At 52.1% G+C, this 14,319-nt stretch overlaps 1 protein-coding gene across 1 annotated transcript in view; it reads left to right on the plus strand.

Annotated features, from left to right (window-relative positions):
• Positions 1–14,319, plus strand: part of GAS7 (growth arrest specific 7) — a 201,071-nt gene that overhangs the window by 180,096 nt on the left and 6,656 nt on the right. Inside the window, exons 9-13 of the mRNA XM_067715525.1 lie at positions 1,212–1,290; positions 8,162–8,290; positions 9,083–9,206; positions 12,722–12,801; positions 14,116–14,214. Coding sequence (XP_067571626.1) covers positions 1,212–1,290; positions 8,162–8,290; positions 9,083–9,206; positions 12,722–12,801; positions 14,116–14,214 — 511 coding nt within the window. The remainder of the gene's footprint in view (positions 1–1,211; positions 1,291–8,161; positions 8,291–9,082; positions 9,207–12,721; positions 12,802–14,115; positions 14,215–14,319) is intronic.

The following is a 14,319-nucleotide window of genomic DNA, read 5'->3' on the forward strand; positions in this document are numbered from 1 at the left end:
TCGCTCCGATTCTCACTGCATCTCTTCTCGGGTGGCCCCCCAGCTGGGATCACCTGAGGGGACCTTTCTTTGCTGCCGGACTCGAAGATAAAATCCATCAGTCATTTCCCATATACAGCCGCCTCGGCCTGAGCCAGCACCATGAGCAGACAGGCCCGGACTCTGACCACAGAGATCGGTTCTGTTCTGTCCTGTTGGGTAATTCTCAGCTGCTGGCCGCTCGGCTCACAACCCAGAAGCCTCGCAGCCTGCTGTCTTTGAATCAGCTTTCTGCCCCTCAAGTGTAATGAATTCTCTGGGGGAAGTGGCTTTTTGATGAAATTAAGTCAACGGACCATTCAGCCCGGGTTTACCAGCTGGGTGGAGAGGTCTCGAGCAGACGTGCAGGAGTGTCGTTTTGAAGGTCATCGAGGTTCAGGAATTCCCAATCAGGGAGACAGGGGCGCGGGGGCCGCGTTCAAGAGTCCGGGGGGCTTAGGAGATTCCTTCTACTTGGAACATCTCCTACCAGTGGAAAAGTTACTAAGCTTAGAGGATGTTGCCCTTCTCTGGTCGGCTGTGGGCAGCACCGCGGTTCACAATCCAGAATAGGTACTAGCGGGGGGCCATGCTCCTGAGAATGGTGTTGGCGAGCCTCCTCTGCTGTGTGGGCATCCCTAAGAGGCTCCTAGACCCAGGTGGTCCATCTTTGCCCTCCTTGGAAGTCAGGCCGCTGGAGGTTCGCCCGCAAGCAGGGCTGCGTGGTGCCTTCTGTTTGAGAAGAGCTTCTCCCTGAAAAGGCATCCGTTCTCCTTCCCTGGCTTGCCAGCGGGCGTTTCCAACCCTCAACAGTAAACCAGGGAGGAGCGACAGGAAGGCCAGAGACAGTAATGGGCCAGGTAGTAGGGTCCTCACGGCACTGTACCCCAGCTCCCTCTCACACCTCCCCAGTCCTCTGGGCTTCTGGGTATTTCCCCAGGCACTCGACTGTCTGCTGCCATCTATTCTCTCAGCTTGGTTCGGGAGGGCTCCTCTGCTCACATAGGTCGAGGCGTGGCGCTCAGGTTTCTTTTGTGCCTGGCCTCTGCCTCGTCCAAGTCCACGGTCTCTTGTGTCGTACGCTCCCCCGGGACTCGGGGTCGAGACCCACCATCCTGTCTCAGGGAGGGCCGTGGCCTCTGACCTGAGGTCGGTGTGGCCTCCCCGAGCTCATCGACTCCTTGGTGTTGCAGCTCCCTGGGAGAAGCGTGGGCGCAGGTGAAGAAGAGCCTTGCCGACGAGGCTGAAGTTCACCTCAAGTTCTCCGCCAAGGTAAGCCCTCCCTGGGTTGGTCCTACGCACCGATGTGCTGCTGAACGTCTAACAACGGTCTCTCCAGGGTGTGGTGTTGCACAGTTTCCATGGTGTAAATCTCGAGTCGGGAAGAGATGCTACCATTAGACCGTGCTCCCCCTGTACCAACAAAATAGCATCAGTAATCATAGAGCGTGGATAAGAGTCAGATGGAGTTAGGAGGGTATGAGGATATGTATTACCTTTGTTTTTAATATAGTTTGTTAATTTTAAGTTTAGATCATTTAATTTTTAATACTGGCTGTCTTTAACAACCAACTCACAAAATTCCTCCAAATTTAACGCTGGGCTCTGATGAGCCGGTGCGAGTAACCCCAGCACACGTCTGCGAGGTGAGGGTAGATGCCCCTCAGTTTCGCGGGTGAGCCCCTGAGTGATGAAACTGCACTTCTGTGTTGCTTGGCTTTCAAAGGAATGCATTGGCATTTTCTATCTCTTCTTAGTGTCGGGAGAGACTAGACTATTTCGAAGGGAGAATTTTTTTGTTTTGTTGTGTCTGTTGTTACCCAATGTCAGACTAGGTAGCTGACCCTTCTTTCCATTGGTCCAAAAGACTCTAGCACCGTGCCCTTGGACAGTGATGTTTCTCTCCTACTCACTCTGTCTTCAGGACTCAGAGTGGTGCCTGGCACACAGTAGATGTCAATAAATATTTTCTGAAGTTATGACGATCTCCTCTCGACCCCCTAGTCTTTTGAGGCCTACTTTCTGCCAAGATTTCTCCGTGTTTCCAAACAACCCTCTTTTCCCCACTCCCTGTCTCCTGTCTCCAAATTCCCTCTCAGGCTCTTAGCTGCTTTCCAGGTGGAAAATAAACCCAAGAGTCTAAGGGGGAAATTCACACTAAAGTGTGCGTGACTGATGGGGCCGCCCACTAGGATGCTTGCCTTCTAAAGGACGAGAGCCCCTGGAGAGGGGCATCATTCCCGGTGACCTTTGCCTACTGGGTCTACGCTCTTCCTTCTGCCCTCCCACAGTCACCAGCCCAAGAGGACACTGGGACAAAGCGCTTAAACCCTCTGAACCCACATTTTTTTTTTTTTGCGGTACGCGGGCCTCTCACTGCTGTGGCCTCTCCTGTTGCGGAGCACAGGCTCTGGACGCGCAGGCTCAGCGGCCATGGCTCACGGGCCCAGCCGCTCCGCGGCATGTGGGATCTTCCCGGACCTGGGCACGAACCCGTGTCCCTTGCATCGGCAGGCGGACTCTCAACCACTGCACCACCAGGGAAGCCCCTGAACCCACATTTTAACATCAGGGTGTAAAGGAGGAGGATGCCACTTGAACGTGGCATCCCGCAAAGATGGCTGCCCCTTCCCGCGACTTCCACACTCAGTGCTCCCAGGTCCTATGTCTTTTCTAGCACTTCTTCCACAACAGTTGTATTTCTGGGCTTAGTGCGCTATTGGAAGCCAGGAAACTGACTTTGTATCCAGGTCTCCACCCCACCCCGTGATGGTTCTCTGCACGCCGAGGGCAGGATGAGTGACTCGTACGGCTGAGATGTGTGAAGGAGCTTTATAAAGAGCTGGGCTGGGAGGAAAAACAGTGCGTTACCAGCTCCCTGCTCCTGAAGGATGCTGGAGCCCCAAGACTGAGTTGACACCCAGATGTGAGTGAGAATTCCTGGGCCAGCAGTGGCACACTAACCGCAGACACCAACACTTGGCAAGGAACTTGCCTCTCAAGTACTGGGAGAGAAGGGAGCTCCGTGAATGGGTCTCTTTTGAGCCTTGCGTACAAAGCAGGGAGTTGTTTTTAAGCTGTAGATCACGGTAGTGTTCCCTTTAGGTCTCCCTTCTCCCTCCTAGCCCCCAGCAGCTCCAGCTTCTGCGGTGGTGGAAACTTCCGTTGACTGTGAGATGCATGCAGAGGCTGCCACTGTGATGGGACTGGGAGCCGGGTCTGCGAGCTTCTGAAGGGTCGCCTGCCGCAGCCCCAGGAATCCTGGTGGCATTTACTCTCCATCAGCAGGCCGTCTGATTCTCGATCGTTCGTAAGGTGCCCAGCGGGTGACAGAGCACTCCCCCCTGTGCAGTGTTTTCCTCTAATCTTTCCTTTTACTACTGCTGCTCACAGCAGTACGTCTGGTCACCAAACTGGGTGGGTTTTCCCCACACCAACCAATTCCCTGACCCCAGCTGGGGGTCCTACAATTTAATTCAGTTCTGACACTAACTCCCCCAGGGTCAGCATAGGATCCTGCAGGTTAAGGACTCAGTGCTACAGGACCAACCCTACTTCAGATGGCTATCATAAGAAGTGGGTCCCCAGGTTACCCACAACTTCTGTCCAACTTGGCTGCAAATCAGGGGTTCCCATGACCCCCTCCTCAGGTTTGATTATTTGCTAGAAGAGCTCACGAAACTCAGGGGAACACTTATTAGGTTTACCAGTTTATTATATATTAAAGGATAGGATAAAGGCTAGAGATGTGTGTTCACGTCTGAGTGTGTTCACCAGTCCAGAAGCTCTCTGGGCCCTGAGATTGACAGATTGTTATAGAGGTTTCATCACATAGGCAGAATCAATTATTAACTGAATCTCCAGCCCCTCTCCTCTCCCCCTTACCAAGTGATGGGGAGGGGGCTGAAAGTTACAAGCTTCTAATCATGGCTTGGTCTTTGTGGTGACGAGCCCCCGTCCAGGAGCCCAGGCAGAGGCACCTCATTCGAACAAAAGACCCTCCTATCACCCAGGAAATTCCAAGGGATGTAGGAGCTTGGTATCAGGAACAGTGGGTCAGAGACCAAATATTAGACCAAAGGATGCTCCTGGGACCTTTGTTGTTTAGGAAATTGCAAAGGCTCTAGGAACTCCAGCCAGGAGCTGGGGACAAAAAGCAAAATATATATTGGTTATTATATCACAGTATCACGGTGATGTAAGTGTTAGGTGTAGGATATAATTCATCTCCCTCAATTTTATCAGCTACTGTTCAAGACAGCATCTCCGTTTCACAAATGAGAAGGAACAGAGGGGTTAAATCGCAGCCAGTGGTCACACAGCCAAGTGGGCTCAGCTGCTGAGGAAGCAGAGGAGAGGACTGAGTGAATTGCAGCTTTGACCCCCAGACCTTTTCTCCGGGCGGACCAGTGGCATTTAAAACACAGAACCCTGTTCTGAAGAGCACTCTGCCCTCTCTTAAGGACTGTCCAGGGCAGTGCAGTCCGGCCCTCCAAATGCCGGGATGTTTTAATTCAGGGCTGACTTCAGGTAGCTGACGGGAGGCTTCTGAAGAAGGTTCACACAAAATTCACACATAGATGTTTCTCTAAGAATGGCTGCTGCCTCCAGCCCATCGGGCGGTGTCGGTGCCCTCGGGCAGTCATGGTGGCAGCCCAGTGGTTGTGTGACAATTCCTTGAAAAGGCTCCAAAGAGTATCCGTCCGCCCTGGATAACACGGCTCCGTGTGTGCGGCATCCATTCTACCGTCTGCTCCAAAAGGCTCATTGAAAAATTCCACCCCACATGTTCTGTGTCGGGGGCGAGAGCTCTTTAAGAAACGCAATTTCATTTCAGGAATCGTTTAGGCTTTTCTAGTCTCCTAGCTCGAGCCATTGTTCATAGCAACAGGCTGGTAGAGAAACAAGATTGCTATATATAAAGGAATTTACGCCCGCTTCTGGGTGAAGAAGGGAGAACAGAAAAATGCCTTCTGATGGGAGAAAATCTAATCCTGCAATCGAAGCCATGCATTCAGCCAGAAGATTTTGGGGGGCACAGTGAGCCTCAGGAGACGTGACTTTTATGTCAGTGCCATCACTAACAAGCTTTATGACCTTGGGCAAGTCACTTAGCATCTCTGAGCTTCCGTTTTTTTCATGTGTGAAATGAAGAGGTTGGACCAGATCAGTGACCTGAACCTTACTTGACTGTGACCCACCGTTATACATTTTCCATGGCCACCTGGAGCACGCAGGTATCCACCTCCAGATATCCGCATACAGATACACATGTACGTGGCTAAAACAGCTGTTGGTGAAACTACTTATCCTTCTGCCTAAAATGCACTCTGATATTTTCGTGTCTGGGCTATGCTCATCTAAAAGCAGGTCCTGACCCACTAAAATGATTTCACAACTCTTAGTAACCCACTGGACTAGATACAGGCATACCTTGTTTAATATAGCACTTTGCTTTAGTGTGTGTGTAGTTTGTTTTGTTTTGTTTTAACAAATTGAAGGTGTGCGGCGACCCTGCGTTGTGAGGTGATGGTTAGCATTTTTTTTAGCAATAAGTATTTTAAAAATTAAGGTATGTGCATTTTTTAAAACAAATTTATTTATTTATTTATGGCTGCGTTGGGTCTTCGTTGCCGTGCGTGGGCTTTCTCTAGTTGCAGCGTGCGGGCTTCTCATCGTGGTGGATTCTCTTGTTGCGGAGCACGGGCTCTAGGCACACAGGCTTCAGTAGTTGTGGCACGGGGGCTCAGTACTTGTGGCTCGTGGGCTCTAGAGTGCAGGCTCAGTAGTTGTAGCACACGGGCTTAGTTGATCCGTGGCATGTGGGATCTTCCCAGACCAGGGCTCGAACCTGTGTCCCCTGCATTGGCAGGCAAATTCTTAACCACTGTGCCACCAGGGAAGACCCGGTATGTGCATTTTTAAGACATAAAGCTATTACACACTCAGCAGACTACAGTATAGCGTACACATCACTTTTATGTGCACTGGGAAACCAAAAAAATCCATGTGACTATTTATTGCAGTCTTCACTTTATTGTGGTGGTCTGGCCCCAAACCCACAGTGTCTCCGAGGTCTCCCTGTGGTCTCTGAAATTCCTGCCAACTTGAGTTTTCTCTTACTCTCTTCTGATGAGTGACATGAAAGGAGGAGACAGGAATTCTGAAAGGCAAACCAAACAGCTTCAGTAGCCTGTGGCATCCAAGCCAGGCCAGCTCAAGTTCACGCGGACAAGCTTCCGGGGAGGGCTTCTGCCTCCTGGTTCGCCAGAGATGCTTAAACGTTAAGAATGAGTATAAAAAAACACCCAGCCAACTTTCTTCAAGAAAAAATTAGCCTTATTTTCAAAGTACTTAAAATACAGAGGGAGAATCCATGGGTCTGCCATCCACGGGGTTGAACGCTTCTGACAGCCAGTAGCACGATGTTTCCAGAATGTCATTTGGAATTGGGGGAGAGCTTGGGTGTGTTGGCAGGATCCTGGGCCCTTCTCCAGACCACAGAATCTGGGGCCAGCGCCCAGGACTCCTGAGTATTGATAAACCTCTGCGAGGTCACTCCTGGGTACATGAAGTATGGAAATCCCTCAGAAAGAGACCGCGGAGTTACTGGGTCAACAGGCTGAGTTAACCCACGTAGAGCCCCCCGGCAGGAGCCGGTTCCCACGGCAGCCAGTGATGCAGCCCCTCCCCCTCCTCCCTCAAAGCCTAATCTGTGTGGGGAAGGTGTTTTCTTGTTCTCAGCAGCGCTCAAGTTTGTGGCATCTTACAAACTGCCACCAGATGGGGGTGTTTTCCTGTGCAAGGAAGCTTCCAAGGGCTCAAAAAAATGATAGCGGACGTTACAACCAACAGGAGGAAGAGAAGGGCGTTTGTGCAGCCCACTCTCTGTTAGTCTTTGAAGGTTGTCCACCAACAAAGCATCGTCTTGTCACCCGGGGCATTGGGCCCTGAAGATCTAAGTAGAAGAAGGGTCACCCACTGTGCACCAGCTCCGGCCGGAGGCTGCGGACACAGCAGTGACCAAGCCGGCGTGGCCCCCACCCTCCTAGAGCTCACAGTGATGTGTAATCGGTGCTTTAGGACCAGGAACACATCTGTCCTTGAGGTCTCTGGGGAAAAGATAATGTAGGAAGAAGGGGCCTAGTGAAGGGGAGGAGGAGAGCGATCACAGAACCCCCGAGGTGGGATGTCGTCCATCCAGGGAAGTTCAGCTCTGCTTCCCAGAGGGGCGGATGGAGGCTGAGGGACCCTGGAAGGCAGATTGAGGGGGCCCAAGGGGGCCAATGGGTGGGGCTCTGAGAGGCTGAGTCGGGGGGCTCTAGGCTGTGACTTTGACCACAGCAGGTCCACATTTGTCTGTTTTCTTATCAGATACATCTCATGTTCACACACCCCCCCCCGCAAAAGTTTTAAGTAAAAGTTCTCCTTGCAAAGAGAGTGGAGTGGGAGAGAGGGAAGGAATGGAAGAGAAGGAAAAAGCTCGAAAAGCATCCTCACCCAGCACCTCTCAGAGCATAAAGGACCCTTCTCTGTCCCTGGGGGTGCGAGGCCAGTTCATTCTGGTGCGGTGGGGTTGCGCCAGCCTCCATGCAGAGACCAGCAGGCACAGTTCAGGAAGGGGGGGGGGGGTGGCCCTGAGCTCCTAACAAGACCTCCTCGACGTCCAGACCGTGAGCAGATGCTCTGCGGTCTCAGCACGTGGCACGTAGTAGCTGTCCAATAAGTAGAGCTGCCCCGAGATCACCTGATTAAATGTCGCCCACGCAGCAGTCCCTGTGTTAAGTGCTTGGGGACACAGAGATGGTGGCTTGGGTTCTGCCCCGAGAAAGCTCCCGGTTTGGAAAGAAAGGGAGCCGGACACCTGAGCAAAGCCCTGGAGGAAGCTCTGGGGACTTAGCGCAGGAAGGGGGTGCCCACAAGGGACTCGAAGGCTCCAGGTGCTAACCCGTCCATTGGTGTGAACGCTGGGACGTGGCCAGCTGACGTGACTTCCTCGACCGCTACCAGATCAGCAGCCACTTGTCTCTGACCTTCCGGTGGGAAGGCCCCCCATCCTTGCCTGCAGGGTTGGGGGCAGCGCCCCCTCCCTCCACTTGCAGCTGCTGCCCCGGGGTCCTGAGTGTGTCTCCCCCATCGACAGCTTCACAGTGAGGTGGAGAAGCCCCTCATGAACTTCCGCGAGAACTTCAAGAAGGACATGAAAAAGTGTGACCACCACATTGCAGACCTCCGCAAGCAGCTCGCCAGCCGCTATGCCGCGGTGGAGAAGGTGAGGCCCAGGGTGCCAGGGTGGGAGGGTCCTGCTGGAGGGGAGGGGGCTGGGAACCAGCAGGGGCTCCGTGTGCCGAGGCAGAGGTTTGTCCCCCTGTGATAGGATCTGGAGGGGTGGGGAGTATGAAATCCCCCTCCCCCAGCCAAAGGGTAGGTGGGCCGCTTCCCCCCGGTGCTCAGATTCTGAGTAGGAGTGGGCGTGGCTGCACCTGCCGTGGAGGGCATGGGGGCCTCCATCCGGCACATGAGACAAGGTACACCCTGCTTCTGTGGGTCTCGGAGCCTGGATGTGCTGTCGGTCCACATGGGGCCCCCCTTTGCCTGGGTCTCACCTGGCAGATTCCCTCCTGACGGAATCCCCACCCCTGCCAGCAGCTACCACCAAAGGGCCCATCCTGCCCCAGAATGGGGAGCCTGGCGCTCCCAGCTGCTAAGCGCTGCTGGGAAGTGATGTCGACCTTTGTGGTCCCTGCCACCCCGGAGAAGCTGTGATTTTAGGACCGCTTGGGTCCCCAGGACGTGTGCATGCTCCAGTGAAAACACGCTCTGAGGGGCTTGCTCTGGGCCAAGAGATGGGGATGAGAGGATGCTTTGCAGCCCCCACGTGGTCCCCAACTGGCTGGATGATGCTGGTCTAGCTGCTTAGCCTGTCGGAGCCACTGTGGCCTCGTCCACAAAAGCAGGGAAAAGAAAGGACTCTTACCTAGAAAAGGGGAAGCCAGGCCCCGTGTGCCCCATAGGCCCTTCCTGGCTCTGAGCCCATGAACAGCTTCACGTCCTTGGACCCCAGGCCCGGAAAGCCCTCACGGAGCGGCAGAGAGACCTGGAGATGAAGACCCAGCAGCTGGAGATAAAGCTGAGCAACAAGACGGAGGAGGACATCAAGAAGGCGCGGAGGAAGTCCACACAGGCGGGTGAGTGAGGCACCGTCGCCCGCTGCCCCCGTCCATCCTCACCTGGTCACAGAAACACAGACAGGAGGGGCTGAGAGATGGCGTGCCCGTGAACGTGCACCCCACAGGCTGGGGTGGCGGGGGGACTGTGGAGCGGGGAGCAGACCCGGCTGTGTCCAGGCCGTGGCAGGGGACAGGGCTCCCCACACCCTCCCTTTGGGCCAGAGGGCTCCTTCTGGTCCAAGCCCTGGATCTCTGGCCAGGAGGTGGACAGACTCTTCCAGGCACCCGGAATTCAGGGGTCCTGTCGCTGCGTGGAGCTCCTAGGGGAAGTGCAAACCACACCCACCCAAGCTGTCCCACCTCCCCTGGGAGTGTTACTCCAAAGGTTCACCTCTGGTGATGGGCTTCTGCCTCAGAACAGAAGTCAACATTTTGTTTAAAGAAATAACCGTATTTCAGATTTTCAACAAAAGATTTCCCAATGAGTCGGCTTCTGCTTCCACCTAGAGGTAAAAATTAGCTAATGCACAAGGAAGGGGGAGAAAAACCAGTGAGAGACAGTAACCTAAAAAAGAAAATTGTTAAATATTTCTAAAAAACCAGTTTCATGGTGTACAAGGACAAAGCGTTTTGCTGTCTGGGATTAAAATGTGTGCTGTGGGACTAGGGTTTGGATTAGATGGTCTCTAAATCCCTTTCACCCCAACTTCTGGTGGACCTGGTATAATTCGTTCATTATAGGATGAAACAGCCACCTTCGTGACATTTTGAAATAAGGTGGTATAAACATGTCATAACAAAATAGCGTAATATAAATACAGCGTTTTATATAAAGATCTTTAATGCACAGTGGTAAAGTATTGGATGCAGAAACGGAAGCCACAATATACTTGTTGGGAGTAGGAAAGGGAACCCAAGGATGGGAGAGGCACATTTAAATTAGTTTAATTCATTAAACTATTAAAACATAACATTATATTACAAAGACAATATTGCTGCTTCACAAAAAATTTTAATCAACACGTAAGAATATAAAATCTTATTCCCCAGATATAATCACCATCAACACATCCTAGTGTTTTAATTTTTTTTAGTGTTTTTTAATATTTAAATTTATAGGGACTTCCCTGGCGGTCCAGTGATTAAGACTCCGTGCGTCCAATGCAGGGGGCCCGGGTTCGATCCCTGGTCGGGGAACTAAGATCCCACGTGCTGCACAGCACAGCCCAAAAAAAAAAAAAAAAAAAATTCATAGACATAAAATCATATGGCACTGTGTTCTGAACTTATATTTTAATTGATATATCTTAGAGCTAGCTCTGTTCCATCCCCCATAAATTTATTTCCCCATCCATTCATGTACTTCTTAAATAGTTGAACAGCGTGCAGGTATATGATCATATCCAGATTTCTTTCATCATTCCCCCAATTGATTTTTATAAGACTTTTAGATTGTTTCAGAGTTTTTGCCAATGCCAGCGATGCTGTTACTGTAAATGCACCTCAGGGGTGGGGGGAACAGAACCTGTGTATAGACAGTGTAGAGATGGGGTCGGGCTTTCGGGGTCAGAGGCTTGTATCCATGTTGATAGATGTTTCCAAGTTGCTTTCCAGCGAGGGGCGCCCACCAATAGCTCTGTGAACGCCTGTCCCCTAAACTCTTTGACAGCACGGACTGCTCTCAGATTTTGACATCGAAACTATCTGGTGAAAAATAGTATTTTGTTTCTAATTTAATTTACACGCTTTTTGAGAGGAGTTGAGCATTTTAAAACTAGACTTTTATAAATCATCGTGGCTTTTTTTTTTTATGATTCATTCATATGCTCTCCCCATTTTTATGTCAAATGGCTGGTCTTGTTCTTATTGATTGATTGATAAGGAAAATTAACTTTTTGTCATTTGAATTGCAAATATTTTTCGTAAGTTGTTTATCTTTTTATTTTGTTCTTTGTGTTTTCTTTTTCTTTTTTTTGGGGGGGGGTGTGTGCTTATTTAATCTTCACTGTGGCTCTATGAAGGTACCATTATTATCCCCGTTTTACAGATTACGAAACTGAGGCACAGGCAGGGTGAATCAACTTGTCCAAGATTGCACGGCTAGTAAACAGTGGAGCTGTGTGACAGCCCAGATCTGGTTCCAGAATCCATGTCCTTAACCTGTACTGTTCAAAAGGGCCTGATTTCAAACCCTTGGGATGCCTAGAGAAGAGACACACCTACCTTCACCTATACTATTTCCTGATGTTGCAGAAGTTCCTGAAGCATGTCGTCAAAATCAGGATCAACAAATAGGGCTTTGGGAGTTTCACACGGTGTTTATAGGGTGACCCCGCCCACGGTCAGGCACAAGCTCTTGGTGGGAATGCATCTGCAATGAAATATCCACTTTCTTCCCTATAGTTCAGTCTTTCTTGGGATCAAGGGCCCAGTCTTGGCCTTGAACCAAGGGAAAAATGAACAGAGCCTTGATTTGGGGTTCTGTTACTCAAGGCTTAGCTCCCAGCTAATGGTGTATGGTTCACTGGGGAGGGGGCCCTGAGCCAGGCCCTGGGTCATGTGGGCATAACTCTGCCCACTTTCTTTCACTTTCATATCTGAACCCACATGAGCAAGGTGATGCCATTATAGGAATCCCTTTGAAGAGTTCATCATTATCTCTGGGTTCACTCATGAGTTTTCCCATCATGAGCAGAGACCACGATGACTTCCTCTCTCTGGCACCCTGTGATGATCAGGAAATTACATGCAGACCAAGCTGTGCTTCTCCAACTGTGATGTGCACAGGGATCACCTGAGGATCTTGTGGAAATAGTTTCTGATTCACTAGGTCTCGGAAACATCCTGAGATTGCATTTTGAGCAAACTCCCAGGGCGTACTGATGCTGCTGGCCCAGGAACTGTGTTCTGTGTAGCAAGGGTCTGGGACGCTGGGACCTTAGTAATGTTGCAATTACTTGCAGTTTGTTAAATAGTTTGTTTCAGATCTCTCTCTTATGAAATAAAATACTATAGAAAGAGCTCATTCCCTTCCCACCCACCCTTTGCTGCTGCATGTACACACATGCGCGCACACACACATGCACACACACGCACACACACACGCACACACACACACGTGATTTGCAAACTTCCCTTCTTTAACTCTAACTAGTAGCAAGTTGCTTGAGACACATGTTTCAACCAAGCAGGACTCTCCAATGTGAAATGAAACTCCCATCTTTAGAAGAGGAAGCATTTCTTGGGCTCATGATAGAGTTGGGGGTCCTAGGAGTACCCCCCCACCCCTACCATATATATATTCTTACTGAGAAAACCCCTTCCTGAGTTTTGGTGTCTGGAGTCTAGTTCAGATAGACACTCTGAAGCCAGCCTCTCGTAAGGCTGGGTTGCCCCCTTCTCTTGCTCTGTTCATCCTCTCCACCCCGCAACTTTTCCGGTGGCCTCCATCACCCTGGCTGTGGGGTGCAGGTGGGAGAAGGCGGCCATGGTGAGGACAGGACAGAGTATGACAGTGGCCTTGGCCCTTCCAGGAGATGACCTCATGCGCTGTGTGGACCTCTACAACCAGGCCCAGTCCAAGTGGTTTGAAGAGATGGTGACCACCACGTTGGTGAGTGACCAGAGATGCATACGCTTGTCCGTGCAGGGGCGGGCGCTCAGGAATCCCTGGGTGGATGGTGGTGGATGTGCAGGCAATGGGGTGGAGGTGACCGTGGAGATGGTCATTAGATCTGCTCTAGTGTTGGGACTGAGACCTCAACTCCGGACCAGCCTGTGTGGACTCAGATCCCTGCCCCGGTACTTCCTAGCTGTGTGAACACGGGCGACGATGCGCTCGTGCTGCATCCTCCGAGGGGTCAGCGTCAACCAAGCAGACAGTGGTCCCTTTAGGAAAAATAACCAAGTTGAGTATTTCTGTGAAGTCAGCACCCGCTGAAGGGGGTGAAGCGGGGTTGGCACGTGGGTCGTGGGGCCAGATGAGAAAGGAGGCATCATGCCAGGTGCTTACCACACCGTCCCGCGGCCCCCAAGCCACCGCCGTCCATCTGTCTGTCCAGCATGAGACTAACCCTCCGCCTTCCCCAGGTGCCAGTCCACCAGAGCAGATGAGAGGCCTCCCCCGGGCACAGTGACCTCGTTTTCCTCCTGGTTAATCTCCTAATTAAACTCCCTGCTTTACTTCCTGCGCCCAGGTTAATCACCTGAACAGTGACCTAGTTGTGCACAGAAGAGCAGCCAGATCTCCTAAATTCCAAAGATGCGGGGCCACCTAGGATCCAAAGGGCAAACACTCCGCGCTTCCCTTTGACAGTGGCCACCCTGCTCCCGGCCCTCCTGGCTCCCTTGACCTGCCCCTCAGCGCTTGGGGTGGACAGAGGAGACGAGGCCGCTCAGCAGAGGCCCGGGGACAAAGCCCCAAGAGTTGGAGGTGCAGAAGCTTCTGCACGTGTTCCATCTCTCCACGCCATCAGGGGCTGGGGCTGGGGCTGCACCGGTGCAGACGCGTGATTAAGGGCACGACAGACCCTGGTGCAAATGCCGCTGCTCCCATAATTCCCTGTCGCTGTGGGCAAGCGATGTTACCTCTGCAGGTGTTCATTCCCTTGTTTGGAGAATGTGGGTAAGAAGAGAACCTCTTACAGTTATGATGAGGACAATTAAGCAGTGCCCGTAAAGCCCTTAGCACCCACCACGCCTGGCAGAACGAGAGTCAGGAGACAGTAACTGCTGTGCCGTCAGCTACACCTTCACTCCCAGATACGGGGTGGGTTCCTCGTCAGACCCCAGAGGGTCAGGCAGGATGGGGGATAAGCAGGCAGCATCTGTGTTTTGTGTATAGGGGGGTGTGGGACCCGCATGGTGGGGAAGGTCCCCAGGTGGAAGGGACACCCCCAGAGGTCTCTGCCGGTTTCCTCCTCTGCAGGAGCTGGAACGGCTGGAGGTGGAGAGGGTGGAGATGATCCGGCAGCATCTGTGCCAGTACACGCAGCTGCGGCACGAGACGGACATGTTCAACCAAAGCGTGAGTTCCCCGGGCCGAGGCCAGCGGGGCCCCTGGGGGGCACGGGGCCGGGGAGAGCCATGGCCCTGTGCCGTGGTGGCAGGTCAAGGAGCTGCTACAGGTGAA

Source organism: Pseudorca crassidens, chromosome 19 (genome assembly GCF_039906515.1).
Source record: "Pseudorca crassidens isolate mPseCra1 chromosome 19, mPseCra1.hap1, whole genome shotgun sequence".
In the NCBI taxonomy this organism is placed as follows: Eukaryota; Metazoa; Chordata; class Mammalia; order Artiodactyla; family Delphinidae; genus Pseudorca; species Pseudorca crassidens.